Here is an 18,410-nt window from a genome sequence, read left to right as displayed (position 1 = left end):
TTTGCTGTATGCCACCACAGCCTCTCCTTGACATACTTGCTGCTGCTGCTGCTGGGCACAAAGTGGGATCAATTAAATAGGAAAGAAAAAAAGAACATTTTCTTCAGAGCTACTTCAAAAGCCAAAATCATCCTGTCCTGTGTATTTTGGGTGAAGATCTGAGTAGTGAAAGGAGTATCTTTGATGTCAGAACAGTGTGAATTTGTCCTTGGAGATGTGAATGAATCATCCGCTAAATCACCCCTTAGTGGACATGTCCGCAGACAACCACGATCAGACTTGTCCAATGAGGGGGTTGTGTAAGTGGCCACATAAAGCTGTCTGCTGTTCTCTCTGATGGGTGATGCTTCCAAACATCGAGTTGACTTCGGGCTCAGTCAGTGTGCTGACTCTGGAGGCCTCTCTAAAGCACTGAGAAACATGGCAATAAGCAAACTTTTAGCTGTAGTCAATATGAATTTATATTGTTACGACCTTTATTGTTTGTCACCTATTTGGAGGTCAGGTTCATTGTATTTCACATTTTGTTTCTCATTAAAGCTATTGTTAGATTTATTAAATGAGGACTGATTTCCCAGTTTTTAACTGTAGTCTTTTCTAGTCTCAGCTGTAGCCATAACTCCGACAACATGAGAAGGAAAATTTTCAACATGCAAAATAATGTTGTTCTTCATCAGGATAAAATACTGAGAGATTGAAATATTCCTTTCATCAGCTTATAGGCATGGATCCAGTCAAACAAATCATTCTTAGCTACCTCACATGGTATTGAAGTGAATAGGTTTATATAGAACTTGTCTGCCACTTGTGCTATTTACAAGCTGATTTTAAAATAGAATGTGTTAACTAGCACCAAGGATGCAGAGTGCCTGAGGCAGTGTAGGAGCCTGTGCTGGTATAAATCTTCCCTAGTGCTTGCACATCCTCATGGAACACAGCACCTGATGGAAAAATTTGCCAGAAGAAAAGAACGAATACTGGCAGATGGAGGTGAACAGATTGTCAGTTCAGACAAAGAGAGAACAGTGTATGAAGGAATGCGGCTGTAAGAAAACACAGCGATTAAGGTGAACAAACGCACCTAGCAGCCTCCTGTCACCAGCCACACGTTAGCTTCACCAAGAGACAACATTCCTCCCAGCTCTGGTCTGTACCAGTGCACTTTCACCATGGATCTGTGAGGCAAGCGTCTCTCGGTCTCTTCTGTCTGAAAGCTGATAGTTTTTGTCCCAAGCAGTGCTAAAGCAGTGTTGATTTAATAATGCTGTCCCAGGTATTACACGAGCTTCAGATGAAACGGTAGCAAAATAAAGAAGGGTTGGATGCTATATCCTGCACATGTGCTGTTCTGAGTTAGGAGGATGAGCTTGCTCCAGGCTCAGTATGTCCCTGGGTAGATGTGGGGCTTGCTACAGCCGGTAGCACAGCCAGGAGCCAGGAGGGTGCTTACCAGCCTAAGAAGACATCTTGAAAACAGAAAGGGGATGATAGCCTGGTAAAACAAAAGCAATTCCAAGTTAATAGCCTGCTGCTCTGCTCTCCCAGCTTGTTTTAAAACCAATATTGAGGAAATAGTCTGCTGAGTTTGGAAGGCTTGTTGGTGATTGTAAGAGAAAATGGGGGGAGGGAGGGAGAATGCAGTTGCAGCTTTATGTAATGATAAGTAACCTGTTTCTTTTTATTCACACATCTACGCAAGGCTGTAGTACTGAAAGAATAAAAATAATGGTCTTTTCTGTTCATTGATGGATATGAAAGCGTTAAAATGAGTGATTTCTAATGGCAAACATGATGGGTTCATACAGAAGAGAGAGGAACAGTTAAATCTACTTCATGTCTGCGTATTTACTGTATAGCTGGATTTCTCCCATTACGTTGGTATGCTGAAGGAGATGTGATTTCAAGGGTTTGGTTTAGATTTGGGTCTGGTTTTACTGTTTGTGAAAGTCTAGTCTGTTCTCAAAAGAGCTGTCTTTAAAACTTGGTGAGTGGGTCCCTGTCTGGGAGTACTTGGGGAGAGCTGGAAGAAGCCTGGCCTGGAAGCAGGAAATGGCAGAGTTTCGATGTCCACTGGGATGTTGTGAGAAGCAGTGTTCATCGATTTAGTCATTTGTCTTGTGTCAGTGCTGAAGTACCTGTGCTCCATTTGTAATCTTAAATCATCTTTTGAAGACCACAGATCAGAAATGTAGAAACTCTGATGCAGAAACATCTGCTGTGTAAAAACATAGCAGCCTTCCAATGTCTGCAGGGGCCCTACAAGGATGCTGGAGAAGGGACTGCTCATCAGGGACTGTAGTGATAGGACAAGGGGTGATGGGTTAAAACTGAAACAGGGGATGGCTGGAATCCAGCCTTATGTATTCCGTGTATATCTTTGACATCTGAGATGGTCCTGTTGAACACAGCAGTGGAACACTGGCATCTGTTTTGTCTATTCCATAGCTGCACCTATGACAGAGTGCCAGTGTTCTTACTACTTGACAAACCTTTGGCACTTCTTACTTGCTATCCAAGGTAACTGGATTTCTGCATTTCTACTGCACCCTTGAAAAAACCCTCTGAGCTCCTAACCAGTCTGTGTGATAGGTGAGTATTAACCTTAACTGCAGGAGAGTAAGATGAGATTATAGGGACAGCTTTCTTCCTGACTGTTTAGATCTTGGGAGGAACCTAAGGATGTCAGAGTAGGACAGATCTGTGGAGCCCTGTGGGCAGATTCTCTTTGGAGTAGCGAGGAGCAAGCTCTGTTCAAAATGCTTTGTTGAGCAGAACTGAATCCAGACAGATTCATTCATACATTTACTGGTTTATTCTCTGAAGAAAGAGGTACTGTTGATGAGAGTAAAGAGATTTGTATGGAAAAAGAATGGTGGGAAGGGATCTGGGACACTCTTATACTAATTTCCTCCTTTTGCTTCTACTGACAAACCCCAGGTATTCCCAGAGCCGGAAGCAATGATTTCATCAGTGTGATTGCTTTCCCTATCCCATGTCAGCCTGTCAGGCAATGCACACTAATAGTATTACCCTGGTTTTGTGAATTGTGTGGGGCAACTTGTGTGAATATGGCGGTTTTCTTGTCTGAAAATACAACTTTTATGTGTTCTCACTGCTTTTGTCATGGTCCATCAAGGCTTTCAGTAACGTTGGCCATATTTCCAAGTGGTTTGAAGGTGCCGCCAATGAGTGTGCACTGTGAGGTTTTAGCAGGGTACATCCCATGATGGCAAGATGCCTTGTCACTGAATTGTGTTGCACTGCTGTTTCCAGAAGCACAAGTACTTTGTAGATCAGCTGCTATCTTTAACCAGAAAATCCCAACTCATCCTTGCTGTGCAGTTGCTGACACACTGTTGGCAACAGAAATCAGAACAGGCTGACCTTGAGTGTTTAACAAAGGATTAGTAACTGACTCCTTTCTGAGCAAAGCCTGATTCTTTTTCTGCTTAACCATTCTGTTTGATCTCATAAGCAAGTGACCTCACAGGATTCACTTTAAGCCTCGGGGTTGCAGAAGAATCAAAATCAATCTTCTGAAACATTTGTCAAGATGCCAAGCAAAAGCTGGGAAGGGGGGGAACATGCATTTATGTACACATACACACACTCCCTATTAACAGTCAGTTTGGATGCTTACAAGCGAAATGAGGATTCTCGGTTTAATGGAGACTTCTTCCACGTGTGCACATTCTAAGAGCCGGGAAATATTGATGAATAGTTTATGATTTCCTAGAAGAATGCTGTGTCTTAAGAAATCCGATGAGGTGGTTCTATCATGGAGGACTTACTGTGCTAAACCTTGTTTAATGTTTCCAGGCACAAGCATCAAAATTGCTGAGAAGTGTATTGTGTGCGGCATCAAGCTCTCCTAAGGCTTACTTCAGATGCAGTACCTTGTCTTGTTTTGCAGCTCTTCTTTGTTTTCCATGAAACAATAGAAGCGGTGACCTGGGGTGCAGAATATGTTTTTGTGTTTTAAAGCTTGTATGTAATTTTTCCATGCTTTGAACAAATGGCAGCAGTTAAATTGCACATCAGAGACTATTGTTTAAAACTTGGGTGAAACTTAGATTCTTCCACATTTCAAAGTGGCATGTTGCAATCTGGTTCTAATTGCTGGGCTTGAAGAAAGTTGGTGTCCATGTTCATCGCATCGTTCCTCCTCATGTCTAAGCACTGTGTTTGTAATTTCATTAACAAAGAAACAGCTTGACTGGTGCAGAGTAACATGCAAGTCTGAAGCTTCATTTCCATAGGAATTTTATCCCGCAGTGTTTAGCTTTTGCCGCTGTTCCACACGGCAAAGCAAACCCAAAGTCTTAAATTGGCATCTGACCTTAATTTTGCAACAAAACTTTGATTCTTCATCGCAACGGTTCATCACCATCATTCCTGATACGTATATTTAAGCCATGGGACTACTTCCCTCTTTATTTCCTGGCATTCAGAACTGACACCTGTACATCAAATTTCATTCCGAGTTCTCATGAGTTTCAACTATTGGTATCCGCTTTTCCCTCAGAAGCCCCTTTCTAAACACTTGGTGGTTTGACTTTGTGTTTTTCCTTGTGTCGTAGGTCTTTAAATACTTTGCACCAGTTTTGCTGTCCAGCTCCATTGTACCATACCCAGCTAGCTGTCCCTGCCACACACTCAGAGTACAGGTAAGAGTAGATATGGTCCACCCACTTTTTGGTGTTGAAGGGAGGTCTAATGTTACAATTCTCCATCAGAAAAGGAATAATAGCTTAAGTTTTAAAAGGAAAAAAAGGATTAGAAAAACATGCCAACCATTTTTAACATCTCCTAAGAGAGTTTTATTCACTTCTCTCAGCCATTCCTGAATGAATTTACTCAGTAAAATGAGTTTCATGTGCTTTAAAAGGCACATCCCCTAGACTCTTTGAAAGGTAGGAAGAAGCTAGTTGTAGGTTTAGTTCTCACGTGAAATGCTTATAGAATTTATGTGGGATACTGATGTTGTTCCGAGCAGTGCTTTTTTTAACCTCAGTCTATTTCCTGAGAGAATGAGAGGTGAGCCATGCATTGTGGCACTCTGAAGGCTAAAGGCATGGATTTGCCAGAGGCTCAGCACTGCCTTCTGGTTGGAGCAGAAGTAAGGAGGTTTTAGGCAGACACAGGCCTTGATGCCAAACAGAGTCTGCCTGAATGTATAAAAGATATCTATTTTTTCCAGCTAAGAATGCTCCATTTAACGTAGATGTCTTAACCGTGTGTTTTCCAAGTTCTCTTTGGAATGTGGAGAGCAGTAATTCTGCATCTTAGCACAATAGATTGTCAGTGCCAGTGTTTAATTCATCTTACAGAAGTGTGGAAGGACAGCTAATGTGATTAGAAATGTGAAAACCATTCAGCAATTGTGCATGTTATGAAAACATTGTCTTTAATTTTTACTTGTACTGTTAGTATTTAACTCAGTGATAATTGCCAGCTCATGAATAATATTAATATCACAATATTGGAAGTCTGGTGCTGAAAAATCGAATCGCTTTACACTGGTAATAAGGAAAGACAAAAACAAAGAATGAATCCTAAATCTGTAAATGCATAAACATAATTGTGATTTGAATCTGTCATCTCTTAGTTATCTCTAACCATGCATGTTTGGATTCATCCTGTTGTTTTACATTGCAGCATCTGTTTGTATGTTTGGTTTTTTTTTCCCTCCCATCTGAGCTTTTGGTTTTCTTTGGTGGTAGTGAATCCATAGTTGAGTTGTAAGAGAACTTGGTATTCCTGGTGAGGAGCGGAGTCTGAACACTATTACATTCCCCACTTGCTTTTAAATGAGGCTTTTCTTTTTCTTTTGGCCTGAGTTTATAATGCTTTAGTTCTAAGGACTTTGATAGAGAGCTTCCTATAGGAATGTTTCTTGAATGTTTCAATATTTTGCTTCATGTAGGTTGTCATTTTTATCAGTAGTATTTCTTCTGCAATTTAAACAGAGCAGCATAACTTTGTGCTTAAAAAAATCCTAAAATCCTCTACATTTTTTTGTCTTTTTGCCTTTGTGCAATAAACAATAAATGCCCGAAGTATGGCTGAATCTGCAAAGCATGGACTGCTTTTACAGTGCTAATGCTTAAAACAACATGCAGATTTGGATAATGTCCAAACATAGGCCATAAGACCTTCAGCTTTTGTTTAAGGATTGGGGTGTGTGAAAGAACTTGTCATTGACCTTGTTTGCTGTCAAGGAAGCTTAGGTCTCAAACTCTCCAAGTGTATGTATATATATATAGCCATAACTCAGCTGTGATTGGCGGAGATATGAGAACTTCCTACAATTCATAGACAGTACTGTTGTCTGTAATCACCTAATTGTGATGGAGCAACCAATGGGTTGGTCATTGGCCGCCCGGAAACTTAAAGAGCTCAGTATCTCCCTCACCCCTTTTCATGGCTATCAGGTCTACCAGCAGCACAAGGGCAGTTTGATACGGTTTTGTTCTCCACTTACCTCTTTCCCCCACCCCAACACCCAAGTTACTTTGGGATTAAGATGAGCTTTTGCAAAAGATATTAATGAGCAGCAGTGTGCCTGTGCAAAGTGGCCAGCCACAAAGTGCCAGCAGGCTGACAGAGGCATTCCTCCCTTTTGTCACCACATGCGAAACCTCCTTAGGAGCATCTGGCTTTTTGAAAGACAACAGAATAGTGCAGCAAGCCCAGGAAAGGGCCATCAAGGTATCCGGGGGCCACAGCATGTGAGGATAGGCTGAGAGAATAGGGGTTGTGCAGCCTGGAGAAGAGAAGTCTCAGGGCTGGAGCTGTCTTCAGCTCCTTAGTTTGGAGTATGGAAAAGGTGCAGCCAGCCTCTTCTAGGAAAGGAGGCTAGGACATGTCCCAAGTAGTACCCTTCTCACAAATGTGGTGGTGTGTTAGAACCAGGCTGTTGGAGCCTTCCTCACGTCAGGAATTTGGTTTAATTTCTGTTAAATTTCTGAGGCTGTGGTACCATAGAATCATAGAATGGTTAGGGTTGGAAAGGACCTTCAGATCATCAACTTCCAGCCCTTCTGCCATGCGTAGGGACACCTCACACTAAACCATGGCACCCAAGGCTCTGTCCAACCTGGCCTTGAACACTGCCAGGGATGGAGCATTCACAGCTTCCCTGGGCAACCCATTCCAGTGCCTCACCACCCTCACAGGAAAGAATTTCCTCCTTATATCCAATCTAAACTTCCCCTGTTTAAGTTTTAACCCGTTACCCCTTGTCCTATCACTACAGTCCCTAATGAAGAGTCCCTACACTCCCTACAGTTTTATAGGCCCCCTTCAGATACCAAATCCAAACTGAATCCAAACTGAATATTTGTATCCAAATGGAATATTGCACCTTGCCATCACTACATCTACAATCTCAAACTATCAGAACAAATTATGCACCTGGCTTTGTGAGCAACCTCTACCTGGGAATCCTATTGCTGTGAATGAAAATCAGCTACTAGAACACTGACAAGACTGGGCTTTAAATTTCCACATGCATGTAATAGTATTAAATTTAGCTTTTAGTCTTCCCGTTTATCAGTTTATAAATAGGAGTCATTAGAAGCAGAGCTAACAGAAAGGGATGCTTCAGTCTAAGTGCAGTTTTGAAGCTTTATTTAGAAGATGCACAGAGGGATTAATTTTGCAGCCCAGAATTAAAAATTAAATTTGCTCAGAAAGCAGCACTTAATGACTGCACTACAGTGACACAGAGCAGCTCTGATTCGCTCTTAGGTAATTGCTGGATGTTTTATTCACTCCAGCGGTTTTATTTCTAGTCAAGACGATCTTTGGCATCTGTTTTGAATTGTTAATAGGGAAATAATGCATTTTTAATAACTGCAGCTATTGCAGTAATCCCTTGCTTGATCATTTTACAGTGTTCAAAATAGACAGAAATAATAGAAGTTATCTTGCATACTTCGACTACAAGCCAAGTCTTAGGAAGCCTGAGCATATCATGTCCTCCCAGTTAGGTATTTGTCTGTGTTCCAGTTAGCCCATATGCCTCCTGTTTGCTCTTTTTGAGTTATTTTTGTCTGGAAATTAAACAAATAGTAAAGATCCCAGTGAAGTCTGTAGTTGGTTTGTTTGACTCCCTTTCCCTTCCTGCCTCCTAAAGTAGAGCCTTAAAAACAACATACTCTAGTTCAAAGCTGCATATTCCATGAGCTATATTTGTTAGTGATCATTTGAATACAGGTTTTATGTCGGGTGTGAAGGACTAAGTAAAGGAGGCAGTGGTACAGCCTAGAGTGGCTTCCAAAAGGGCCTGGATCCTCATAGTCTTGTCCTTCAGCTGCTGAGCCTCTTGCTTGGTATGGCCTGGAATATCTCAGTGGCCTTCCAGCTAGTGTATGTGCAAAGCAAGGCCCGGAGGTAAAATGGCATTCAGAGACAATAAGTTTCATCATCTGGTTTCTTGTTTGAGGAGCAGTCTGTTCCCAGAGTTTTCTAAACACATCTTTCTAAGCAAGCCTCAGTTAGTACTTCAGCATGTCCCTATAGGTGCTAGATACCTTATACCAATACCATGCACCTTACAGTTGTCAACTTGGAGCCTATCAGATGAACGTTCAGGTTACTCAGCTCTTTACACCACTCCTGAACATGCAAGTTCATTTACAGTCTGAGGAGAGCTCACCAGCCCACCCTTGCAGAAGGCTTCCTACTCTGCTGGGCTTTTTGCCTTCGGTTTTGTATTTCATGCTCTGTAGCCCTGATGCTGCTGTAGCTGTCAGTTACTCACGTTTACATGATGAGTGTTACGGCAGAGATAGTTGTAGGAATGCTGCACACAGGAAGATATCATGTAAAAGAGTGTACATGCTCGGGAATATAAAGTCATATTCATATCTGTATTCTTTGTATGGATATGCAATAGGCTGATACATGCAACTGCAACTGTGGTCAGATTTGCTTACCACTAATATCTAAGCATCTTTTCATCTGATGTGTTTATTCATAACTATGATTTCCTTGTTCTGATTTGCATGAGATATTGGCTGTCACTCATTGCTTTCTCCATCCACTTTACCTTCTGTTCTTCTCATATAAAATCAGATGCCCTTATCATGACCAAAGACCATTTCAAAAGCGTGAAGCTAGAGATTTTTCTTTTCTTTTGTTTTCTTTTCCCCAGTGATACCTGTGAAAACAAAAAGCTAATGCAAAGGATGTTATAGTACCAAAGAAACCCCATCATTTTCTTGCAGTCTCTACCTGCTTAATGTTTAATCAGCACCTCTGGGAGGTAAAAACATTATTCTGACAATACTGTACTTCTGTGAAATTTTAATGTGGAATCTTTGTTTCACCAGGTAATGTTGGCTTACGTGCAACAAACCACTGTATGGAAGATGCTAGAAGGATTGATTGTGCTATTTCTTTTTGTCTGAGCCACTGGTAGGCATAGTAGCTATGTTGTTGCCATAACTGGTTAACGCGGAAGCTTAACATACAGTGAGGTCTGGCTGACAGATGCTTCTATATCCTATCAGAGTGTTTTGGGTTTTCAGAAGTTTTTTTCAAGAGCACAGTGGGAATCCTTGCACACTAGGCACAGAGAGGGAAAACTGGGAACTTTCTGATTAGATTCCTGGAAGTGAAAAGTAACTATTTACAGATGAATGTGGTTCTTTGCAACTCTCTTTACTGTTTCCACTGATGAGCACTGCAGTGTTTCCTAGGCTTATACACATAGCAAGTATTTCACATGTCCTTCACACAAGCATCTATCTAGACATCCCACGCTGCACAACAGACTCCTCAGTCCTGTGATAGTTTCCCAATCAATGATTAGTCACAGATGAAGCCATAGCACAGGAGTTGTACTTCAGACTCCTTTGTACTATTGATACAACTGATTGTCATTTTCTGCACCAAAAGAAGCTTGAATAGGCATCTTATTTCCAACTGAATAGCAATTGCCTAGCTTTATAACTTAGCACATTTAAGCACTGCAGCCTCCTTTATAACAGGCAGAGATTTAAAAGTTTGATGATACTGTTCCAAATTGAGCAAAGGAGTGGAAGCAGAATAGCTCAGACCAGGCAGTGTATTACAGCAATGGTGCAACATGCAGCTGAACCGAGCAAAATGGATCTGAACCCTGAGCGCACTGTGGACTCGGTGCTAAGCCAGTATGAGGTTCAGATGGTTATGTAAGGCATCTGTGCTCAAACCCTATGGCAAAGGAAAGCTGGGGTAATTATAGTAATACTTGTAATTTTCCACTCGATGCCTACGTGATCTAGCAATGCAGAAATGGTGAATGGGGTTGAAAACAGTCAGCAGCTGGTAGAATATCATGGAATTTACTATTTGCTTTTTGGATTTCTTAGTTTTCTTCATTCTGTTCCTTTCCATCCTCCTCCTTTAGCTTGTTTTTAGTTTAAAGGAAATGACCACTCGTGGTTGTGTTACTGATAAAGAAGTGACCTCGTGCAAGCCTCCTGCTAAGCCGGCATCCCTTCTTCCACACGCCATAAAGCACATTATAGCATTACAGATGTAGGTATTCCAAACTGCTCCTTTAATAGCCTTCATGCCTTCTGGTTTGTAGCACCATTCATGATGCTGGCAACTCTGCATGGAAACAGAGTTCTTCCTTCTACTGAAAAAGAAGGTGGGGGAGGAGTAAAGTGCTGGTCTGATAATCATCAATATTTCTGTGTGTAAATCACCAGCAGAAGGGGAATGCATCTGTTCCGCATTTTCAGTGGAATATGGGCAGTGAAAATACCTGTGGGAAGTTTCTTTTAAACATGTTAAAAATAAAGGAGCCATGGCCACAATAGGCTGGGTATGTATACGACCACTTAATGCAATTTTTTCTTACGGGAAAACCAGAAACTGCCCTTTCAAAATACCTTTTGCCTCAGAGTTTAACTCTGAGTGTTGGCCTAGGCTCATTTGGTTGTTCTCTGTTGTGTTGCAAGTTCTGCCTCTGAGAGTGAAATGGGTCAGTGGGGTGGTACTTACAAACAGGTGACACTAATTGTAGATTTAAAAACAAAACCAATAAAATCTAAAGCTACATTTTCCTAATGCTGTTCCCTGTGATTCTGTTCCTCTGTCTTTTTCCTTTCTCACCCCCCTCTTCCTTGGCAGGGAAGATAATGTTCTGCACCAGTTCTGCTGTCCACCTTCGGGGTCTAGTAGTCCATCTTCAAGATGACAGCGAAGCTCGGGGTCGCTAAGTGTGCAGTCAGTGCTACATCTGTATAGGCCATCTCTCCTCTTACTGGTGTGTATGGGACTGACACTTGCATGGATGCCATAGGATTGTGATTCATGTTGAGTCTGAGTTACTCAGAATGGCACAGCCATATGTTTTTGCCATCGATGCTTGGTAATCTCCTCTCCATGCTTTTCTACAGCTCTCGTCCTTGTGTCCAGTATCTAAAACACATGCAGACTGTAAACAAGTACCTAAAATGCACAGTTTATTTTGAACTAAAATAAACAGTACCATAAGTCTTTAAGTGTACTGTGAGTTTTGTCACTGTGTGTACAGGGTCATGTGGTATAAAGGGTACAAACTAGTGTTGACTTCTCTCCCAAATGTTGAGGTTATGGATGGGAGGGAAGCTGTTTCATAGCATCTGTATTAGGCTGTTTTCACTGCTAACAGTCCTAGAAGTTGGTTTCAAGACTGGACAAACACCATCATGAGATGTTAGGAATTTTGCTATGCAGACATTGACCATTCTTTCTTTGCTTTTTGATTATGCTGAGGAACTAGCACATGTATGTTGTTACAGCAGATACTCCAGCTATGAGTGATTACATTTCTAAGCTTCTTTGAGGTCTGTCTTATAGTTTTGTCTGCCCGTGTTTGTGAAAGTCTTGTATTAAGCATTAGCAGAAGTACAAGATCATTACTCATGCTGTTACCTAATTGATGATAATATTTTTCTCTAAGCTGTGAGCAAGATTGTCATTAAAGGGGAATAAACTTGTAATTGAATGGCCCTGTAACTGCAACCAGGGAAATGTGAACATGTCCATGGGTGTCTAAGAATAGAGTCTGAGTTACCATTGCCCAGAAGGCACTTTGTTGATTACATCTTTCCAGAGACTTCTCATGGCTCTAAAATAACTGGAGGATTTCTACTGGTTGGCTCTTCCAGACTTAAACAGCTCAAGCAGATATACCAGGAAGCATTTGCTATGACGTGGCATTTACTAGCCTGAAGCTAGCAAGCTTGAAAAACTGACTGGGGGGCCTTTTAAGTGTGCTGTTGCTATCGTGAGTTAAAATACTACAAACTGTTTGGAGCTCATGTAAACGTGGAGGTGAAAAGGTGATGTTTGTTTGTAGTTACACGTGGCTTTGAGGATGGGGTAGAAGTGGAATCATCAGGGTCAAGAAGAGAAGAACTGTGAAGGTAGCATGAGGCTATGTCACGCTGCATAATGTGCTTGCTTTATGAGACTGATCATAAAACCATATAAAGGAATCGATATAAAATCCAGAATACAGGTTATTTGCTTTTCAGTTAGATTTGGTCTACTGTTTCTGTCCTTCCTGTTAAATGTTTTCTTGTGATTGCCTTAGGTATGGTTGTGAAGCATCCAAGGCCTAAGGAGGAATTTGCTTGCAGAAGGCTAATCTGCCTTCATGATTTTGCAAGTTTGTCTACATCCTTTATTGTGACTGCAGACTGAAAACAATATATGGCTGCTTCTACTATGTGCTATTGAGTGTTCCTCAGTTTCAGGTGTTTCTCAGTCACTTGGCATTACAATGTATATGAACTGCTACCATTCCCACTGTAAAATTTGGAAATTATGTATGCCAAACTTGTGTAGTAGATCCCTGCAGCTAATTATATCCTTGGAAGTGCTCGGGTGTTTACTGAGAGGGGTGGAACACTCACATGTTTGAGTGTTGATCACAGTTTTGGTCTTGTGCTGCTATAATTAAGAGTTTCTGAGTTGCTTCCCAAAGACAGAAGCAGAAGGGATGTCTGATATTTTGACTTGCTTATCTATGTAAACACTAATTAACTCTCTCTACTCAGTGCACTGAACTGAAGCACTGTAATTACTCTCTTCCATAGGGTAGGATTTGGCCAATCTTTCAATAAGTATCTTTTCTCTATCTGCGTGAAGGAAAACAAAGAGGAACCCCTATTTAAACATGAAAATTAACCTCCGCAACTCTAGGTGCCAGCCCTTCTGCCTTGAAGAGACAGCAGCCAATTACCCTGAGTTGGTTGTAGCTAATGGTGCACCTCTGGAGAAGACGAAGTCAAAGACTGCTCAGTGGTATTAGCTGTAGCAGGACACTGTCACTGACTGGTTTCTGTCTGGTAGCTTTCCAATTAAGGGTAAATAATGTTGGCATTTGAAGCAATCTGAGTTGGTATCCATTGTACCACCAAATCATGGCACTTGCTCTCTGTGGAGCAGAGAGAGAAGCAATGCAAGTCAGAAATGCAGCAGTAAACATTTCACCATGTAAATAAGTGATGGCTGGCTGAATAAAACATGCTGCGAAGCTCAGGATCCAGCGGCAGAGCCTAGTAGGGGTTCTCCTTCAGTTAACCAGGGTTTAGAAGCAGATGACCTAAATGCAGCTCGTTGTTATAAAACAGAAAGGTACCAGTGGAAAATTTTCCTCTTTCTCCTCATTCCTAAATGAATTTGCCTTGGCTTTGTGAAGAGTGAAGGTTGTCCTAACGTGTATCCTAGTATGGAAGTAGAGTAGAAATGATTTGTGTTTCTATAGACCAGATTTCTTCCTTCAGGACCTCAAAGGAGTGGAGAAAAGCTGCTTTGGGAGAATTCAGTTAGAGCACTTCTCCTTCAGCACCTTTAGGCACTTGCATCTATCATGGCTTTGTGGTTTTCTTCTGCAATGTGGAGTTCTCCTTTGCCAAACACACTTAGCTCTTGCATTCTTTAGGGTGGTTTTGCCTAAAATAGGTGAGTGAGACTTCGGCTTTGCAGAGCAGCTACTGACTTGCTGTTATTTTCTGCACATACACGTACTGTTTTCTCTCTGTGGGTGATTGTGGAAGTCGTCAGGACAGCCCAGAGGAGCGTGCGAGGACTCCGTGCTTGTAAGGTTTGGATTTTTGTGCACCACTAGATGGAGCAAAAACCCAGTTCAACTGGGAGAAATTAGGGACTCATTTCCCAAAACTTTAAGCAGCTGAAGTGAAACGTTGTGTAACATGAGAGGTAGTGACTCCCTGGGAAATGGAGTAGAGCAGAGGTCTAATGCATGACTGATAGCAAGCTTTTAGAAGTCTCTCTTAGCCCTTCCACCAGCTGTGGATTTGCCACAATTTCCAGCAACTCAACATTCATAATGAATTTGAATTAGGTATCTAGTTTACAGCCAAGGGAGCGCCTTGCTTGAGCAGTACCTGGGGATGGCGGAATGCCGTGTGCTCATGAGAATGAAGCAGCACTGGAGTAGCATTTGAGGTGACACAGAGGCAGGGACGTGGCTGCTCACTGCACACGTTCAGAACGACTTAGAACTTCAGAACAGGCTTAGGCCCTCGGAAACCTCCTGACTCACAGGTCTGAGAGGGAGACATTCACCTTACCAAATACTGGTTTGCGAACCAGGCCATTTGGGAATGCAGCACCGATGCCTTCTTCACCTCATGTGTTGTAACGGAGCAGGGATTTCTTACAAAATATAGCTCCCAAAATATCCGTGCTGGCACCTGTGATAGTCCTTACTATGGTCCGTTTGTTACCGGGATCGTGAGCGCTGCCGGAGTTGTCGAGGTGTTTTACAGCAGGGGGATCGTGCCTAAAGTGATGGCTAGAGGGAGCTCCAATGCAGCCTGGCCCTGAGCTGCCCGGCTCGGTCGTTACAGATGTGGCTTGTTCCCTTACATGGAGCTGTGGATGAAACCGAAGGAGGAAGCCACCTATGCTTACTTTTGCATGCAGTTAACACCGGAGATGGAGAAGTATTTGATGGATGCATATATCACATGCCCTACAGCCAAGGTCATTTATATGTTTTATGATTATTACGTTGTTTGTTTGCGTGGTTTGGTCTGCCTCTAGCTCTGAAGTTGTAACACAGACTATGTGCAGGGGAAGGTGTGTTTAACAATGTACATGTAGCCATGGGGGTGCTCCACATCCAGCTGTCAGGTGTCTGATGGGCACTTACAGAGGAGAGTGAGAACAAGACAAGCACAGTGATGCTTCTGAGCACCAACAGATTTTGTCAGCGATCTAATCCAGAGGTGGTGTCTGGTGGGTTTCTGAATAAAGAAATGAATAATTATTAGAAACTGCTCGATAGATGTTCCTGCTGTCAAAGCAGCAGGAATTGTAACCTGACTGTTCTGTCTCTACTGAATTAATTATAGTAACTCAGTCAAGGGTGCACCCCTGTATGTGCATACAGGGCGTTTGGCTTGAGGAACCTCTTCTCTCATCTGCAGGTATGTTTTCCATTTTCTTTTAACTCCACAGAGCATGCACAGCGGTTGCCCAGTGCTGGGTGGGAGATCCAGCACAGCTGCAGAAAGTTTGAATCATCTGCACAGTAATAGCTTAATGTGACTCAGCTGAGCAGAGAGTTGGTGGGGTTTTAGTCCCCTCTTCCCCCTCTCTGTGCTTGGTGAAGGACACATTGCTTCCCTTTTAGAATAGAGGCCCCAGTACCAGGCAGGATTACCTGAATGTGCAAGGTAGGGGTGGATTCGTGGCTGTGAACAGGGATCGCAGGTTATGATGAGCTGCCAAAAATGGATAGATAAAGAGGAGGCAGAACTTAACTGAGTTAATCCACAAGGAGAAACAACAGCTAGTGAGTTCAGCGAGAGCTTTTCCTGGCTATGTCCAGATCAAACTCAGCCTCCTGCTCTCTGCTGCTAGTTGACCTTTTATGTCTCAGTCCTGCTGCTGTTCAGTTTCTACCCTGGAACACAGAGATGCTCCTTTACTGACCCTTAAAACTGGAGACACGCTGGGGATGGGAGGGTCTTGCTCAGAGTTATTTCTGCTTTTCACAACAGAATGCTGCAGGGTCAGAAGGAAAGAGTAGCTATACTGCTAGTATGGTTTGGTTTGCATGGTAAGTGTATAGTAAACATTTGGGTACTTGTGAAGGACAGCTTCTGTTAAATCGGGGTGCTAATAAGGGTGAGAGCTTGCAAAGATCCTGATCGGTATGGCTTCCTTCTTGTGCTCGGATAGCATCTTTATCTGCAATGAATGCTTTAATTTGGTTATTGTATGACCAATCACTTAGCCACAACTAAAAACAGCGGTGTTATCAGCACTGTTCCCAGGCTGAGTCAAAAACACAGCACTGCACTAGCTACTAAGAAGGAGAAAAATGACTGCTACTGCTGAACCCAGGACAGTGCTGCTGCTTTCTCTGTAGAGCTGGGATGAGATTTTAAAGAGTTTGGAAGCAATTATCAGTATTTACTCAATAGGCTGGGAAGCTCAAAGCGCAAATAACCGAGAACAGTTTCTTCCTACAGTTCCATTTGCTTTCCATATTCAAGTGAAAATTTGTACATTATATTTTTCATAAAAATTATCCCCCTTTCTATAATTCTGAGTGTTTCAAGCAAGTGCTTTTATTTCCATGCCCATCACAGTTACTTGGTTTTCTTATTTTGATGTTATTTGTATGCTTTCTGGCCTTTAGTGATTTTTGGCTGACGCATTCACAGAACAAATGCGTAAAATCAGCCCAGTTTATGACCCGTTAATGTAAGCAGTTTTTCCTGACGAAATGATGTCACATTTCATTAACCTCTGAGTTCTTTTCTAGCCAATCACTGAAGCACTGCACACCTGAACATGAGCTAATATTGACACCTATCTTGCTCTCTTCCTCAATTAAATCCATCTTTATGGAGAATTCAGTTAGTTGTAATTGATATTTTATGACAAGGTTTTGCCAGAGGCCGGTGTTGTGCAGATAATGGATCTCGATCAAGAAATGTTAATGAACTAATCCTGTTTCGTGATGCTACAAGCAGTGCTGTTGCTCAGGGGCCGCGCTGCGGCACTGGCAGGGATGGCAGCGCACCCGCTGCTTGGTCTCCTGCATGTGGCAGATGCTGCTGACAAACAAGTTTGTTTGCTCCTTGGTCACGAGGTGCCTGATGAAAGCGATTCCACTCGGCTTTGTCCTTTGTTAGCGGGTGAGCTCTCAGCTGCGCCGCTGCCATCAGCTGCCCCTGGCAGCCACGGGATCGCTGGTGGGGCCTCCAGGGTTCAGCCTGAGATCGAGGTGCTCTCCCCATGTGTTCAGCTCTTCAGAAGGCCACAGAGATGTGTCTTCTGCTTTAAATTCAGACTTTGTTATTGGAGGTTCTTTTTAAAATGTTTTGTTCTGATTTGGGGGAGTTCAATGAAAATCTGTGTAATTCGGCTGCCGATACAAACTGAATTCCAAGTCAGATCTGACCAGTAGTAGCACTTCCTACAAACTGCTAGGTTAGATTACTTTGGTGCTTCTAGGCAAGAAAATAGCGTTCAGCAAAATAAAACTGAAACCAACTGAGTAATAGGCATTGTCAGCTCCTTTACCGTTTCTCATCAAAGACTGAAGGATGATCAAAGAGCCAGCAAGTGAGGCCAGGGTTTAGGTGTGTAAGTGGAGCAGCAGGAAGCCTGTCACTTGATTACAGATGAGGCTAAATGAATCCTGAGCTTTGCTTTCATGTTTCACTAGGCTCTTCTTAGCCACAAAACTTAGTCCAGCTTGAGAAAGTCTGCAGTTAGCCATGGACAGTAAAATCTGGGAGATGATTTTTATTAGTCTCCATGGAAGATGCTTTATCTATCAGTACTTGGAGTAGTAAAATATGTAGCTGTGGAAGCTAGAGATGAAGATGAAGTGGTGCCTGGTGTGCAAGATGAACCAGTTTCTGCCAGGTGCTTGTTTCATCTCATTCTCTGGTACTAAAAAGTTAAATGGTGTAATAGTCTTTTGCTATTAAGTATGAAATTGAAGAATGGGGAAGATCCATTTAAAGCTTACTCTCTTCAGGGACTTTGACATTTTCCTTCCGTGTTCTTTGTGTTTCAAGGGCTTTTCCAGAACAATTTCTCAGTATTATATGTCCGTGTGTGTATATACACACATATATATATATACACACACATATGTAGTAGTTTCCCAAGTAGGATTCGTCTCCAGGCATGTACAACTGCATGCAGAGGGCAGTCAGGACCTTTGGCCCTCTCAGACATATCTGGAACTGCAAAGTCTCATGATTGGTTTACATTGAAGCTGTGCTAATTTCTGTAGGTACAAAGTCACCCTGAGCTGATCGACTGTAAATGCTGTTTGAAACTTAGAATAAATGTGGCAACCCCTAATCTGAAGTTACATAAAGCACATAGTCATCTTACTATGGTTTCAACTGGCTCCTCTTATT

The 18,410-nt window shown here is 42.3% G+C and overlaps 1 protein-coding gene across 7 annotated transcripts in view; it reads left to right on the top strand.

Annotated features, from left to right (window-relative positions):
• The window catches only part of IQSEC1 (IQ motif and Sec7 domain ArfGEF 1), a 339,541-nt gene that overhangs the window by 150,530 nt on the left and 170,601 nt on the right, over positions 1-18,410 (top strand). For 5 of the 7 annotated variants that reach the window (XM_061472971.1, XM_061472980.1, XM_061472970.1 and 2 more), the window contains one exon: positions 4,581-4,667. The exons of the other annotated variants lie outside the window; for them this stretch is intronic. In XM_061472971.1, the coding sequence (XP_061328955.1) occupies positions 4,581-4,667 (87 nt within the window). The remainder of the gene's footprint in view (positions 1-4,580; positions 4,668-18,410) is intronic. 7 annotated transcript variants of the gene reach the window in all.

Source organism: Pezoporus flaviventris, unplaced genomic scaffold (genome assembly GCF_033815535.1).
Source record: "Pezoporus flaviventris isolate CSIRO_AGI_PZ_B2104156 unplaced genomic scaffold, CSIRO_AGI_Pfla_v1 ptg000073l, whole genome shotgun sequence".
Lineage (NCBI taxonomy): Eukaryota > Metazoa > Chordata > Aves > Psittaciformes > Psittacidae > Pezoporus > Pezoporus flaviventris.
This window is presented reverse-complemented; position numbering and strand designations above follow the sequence as displayed.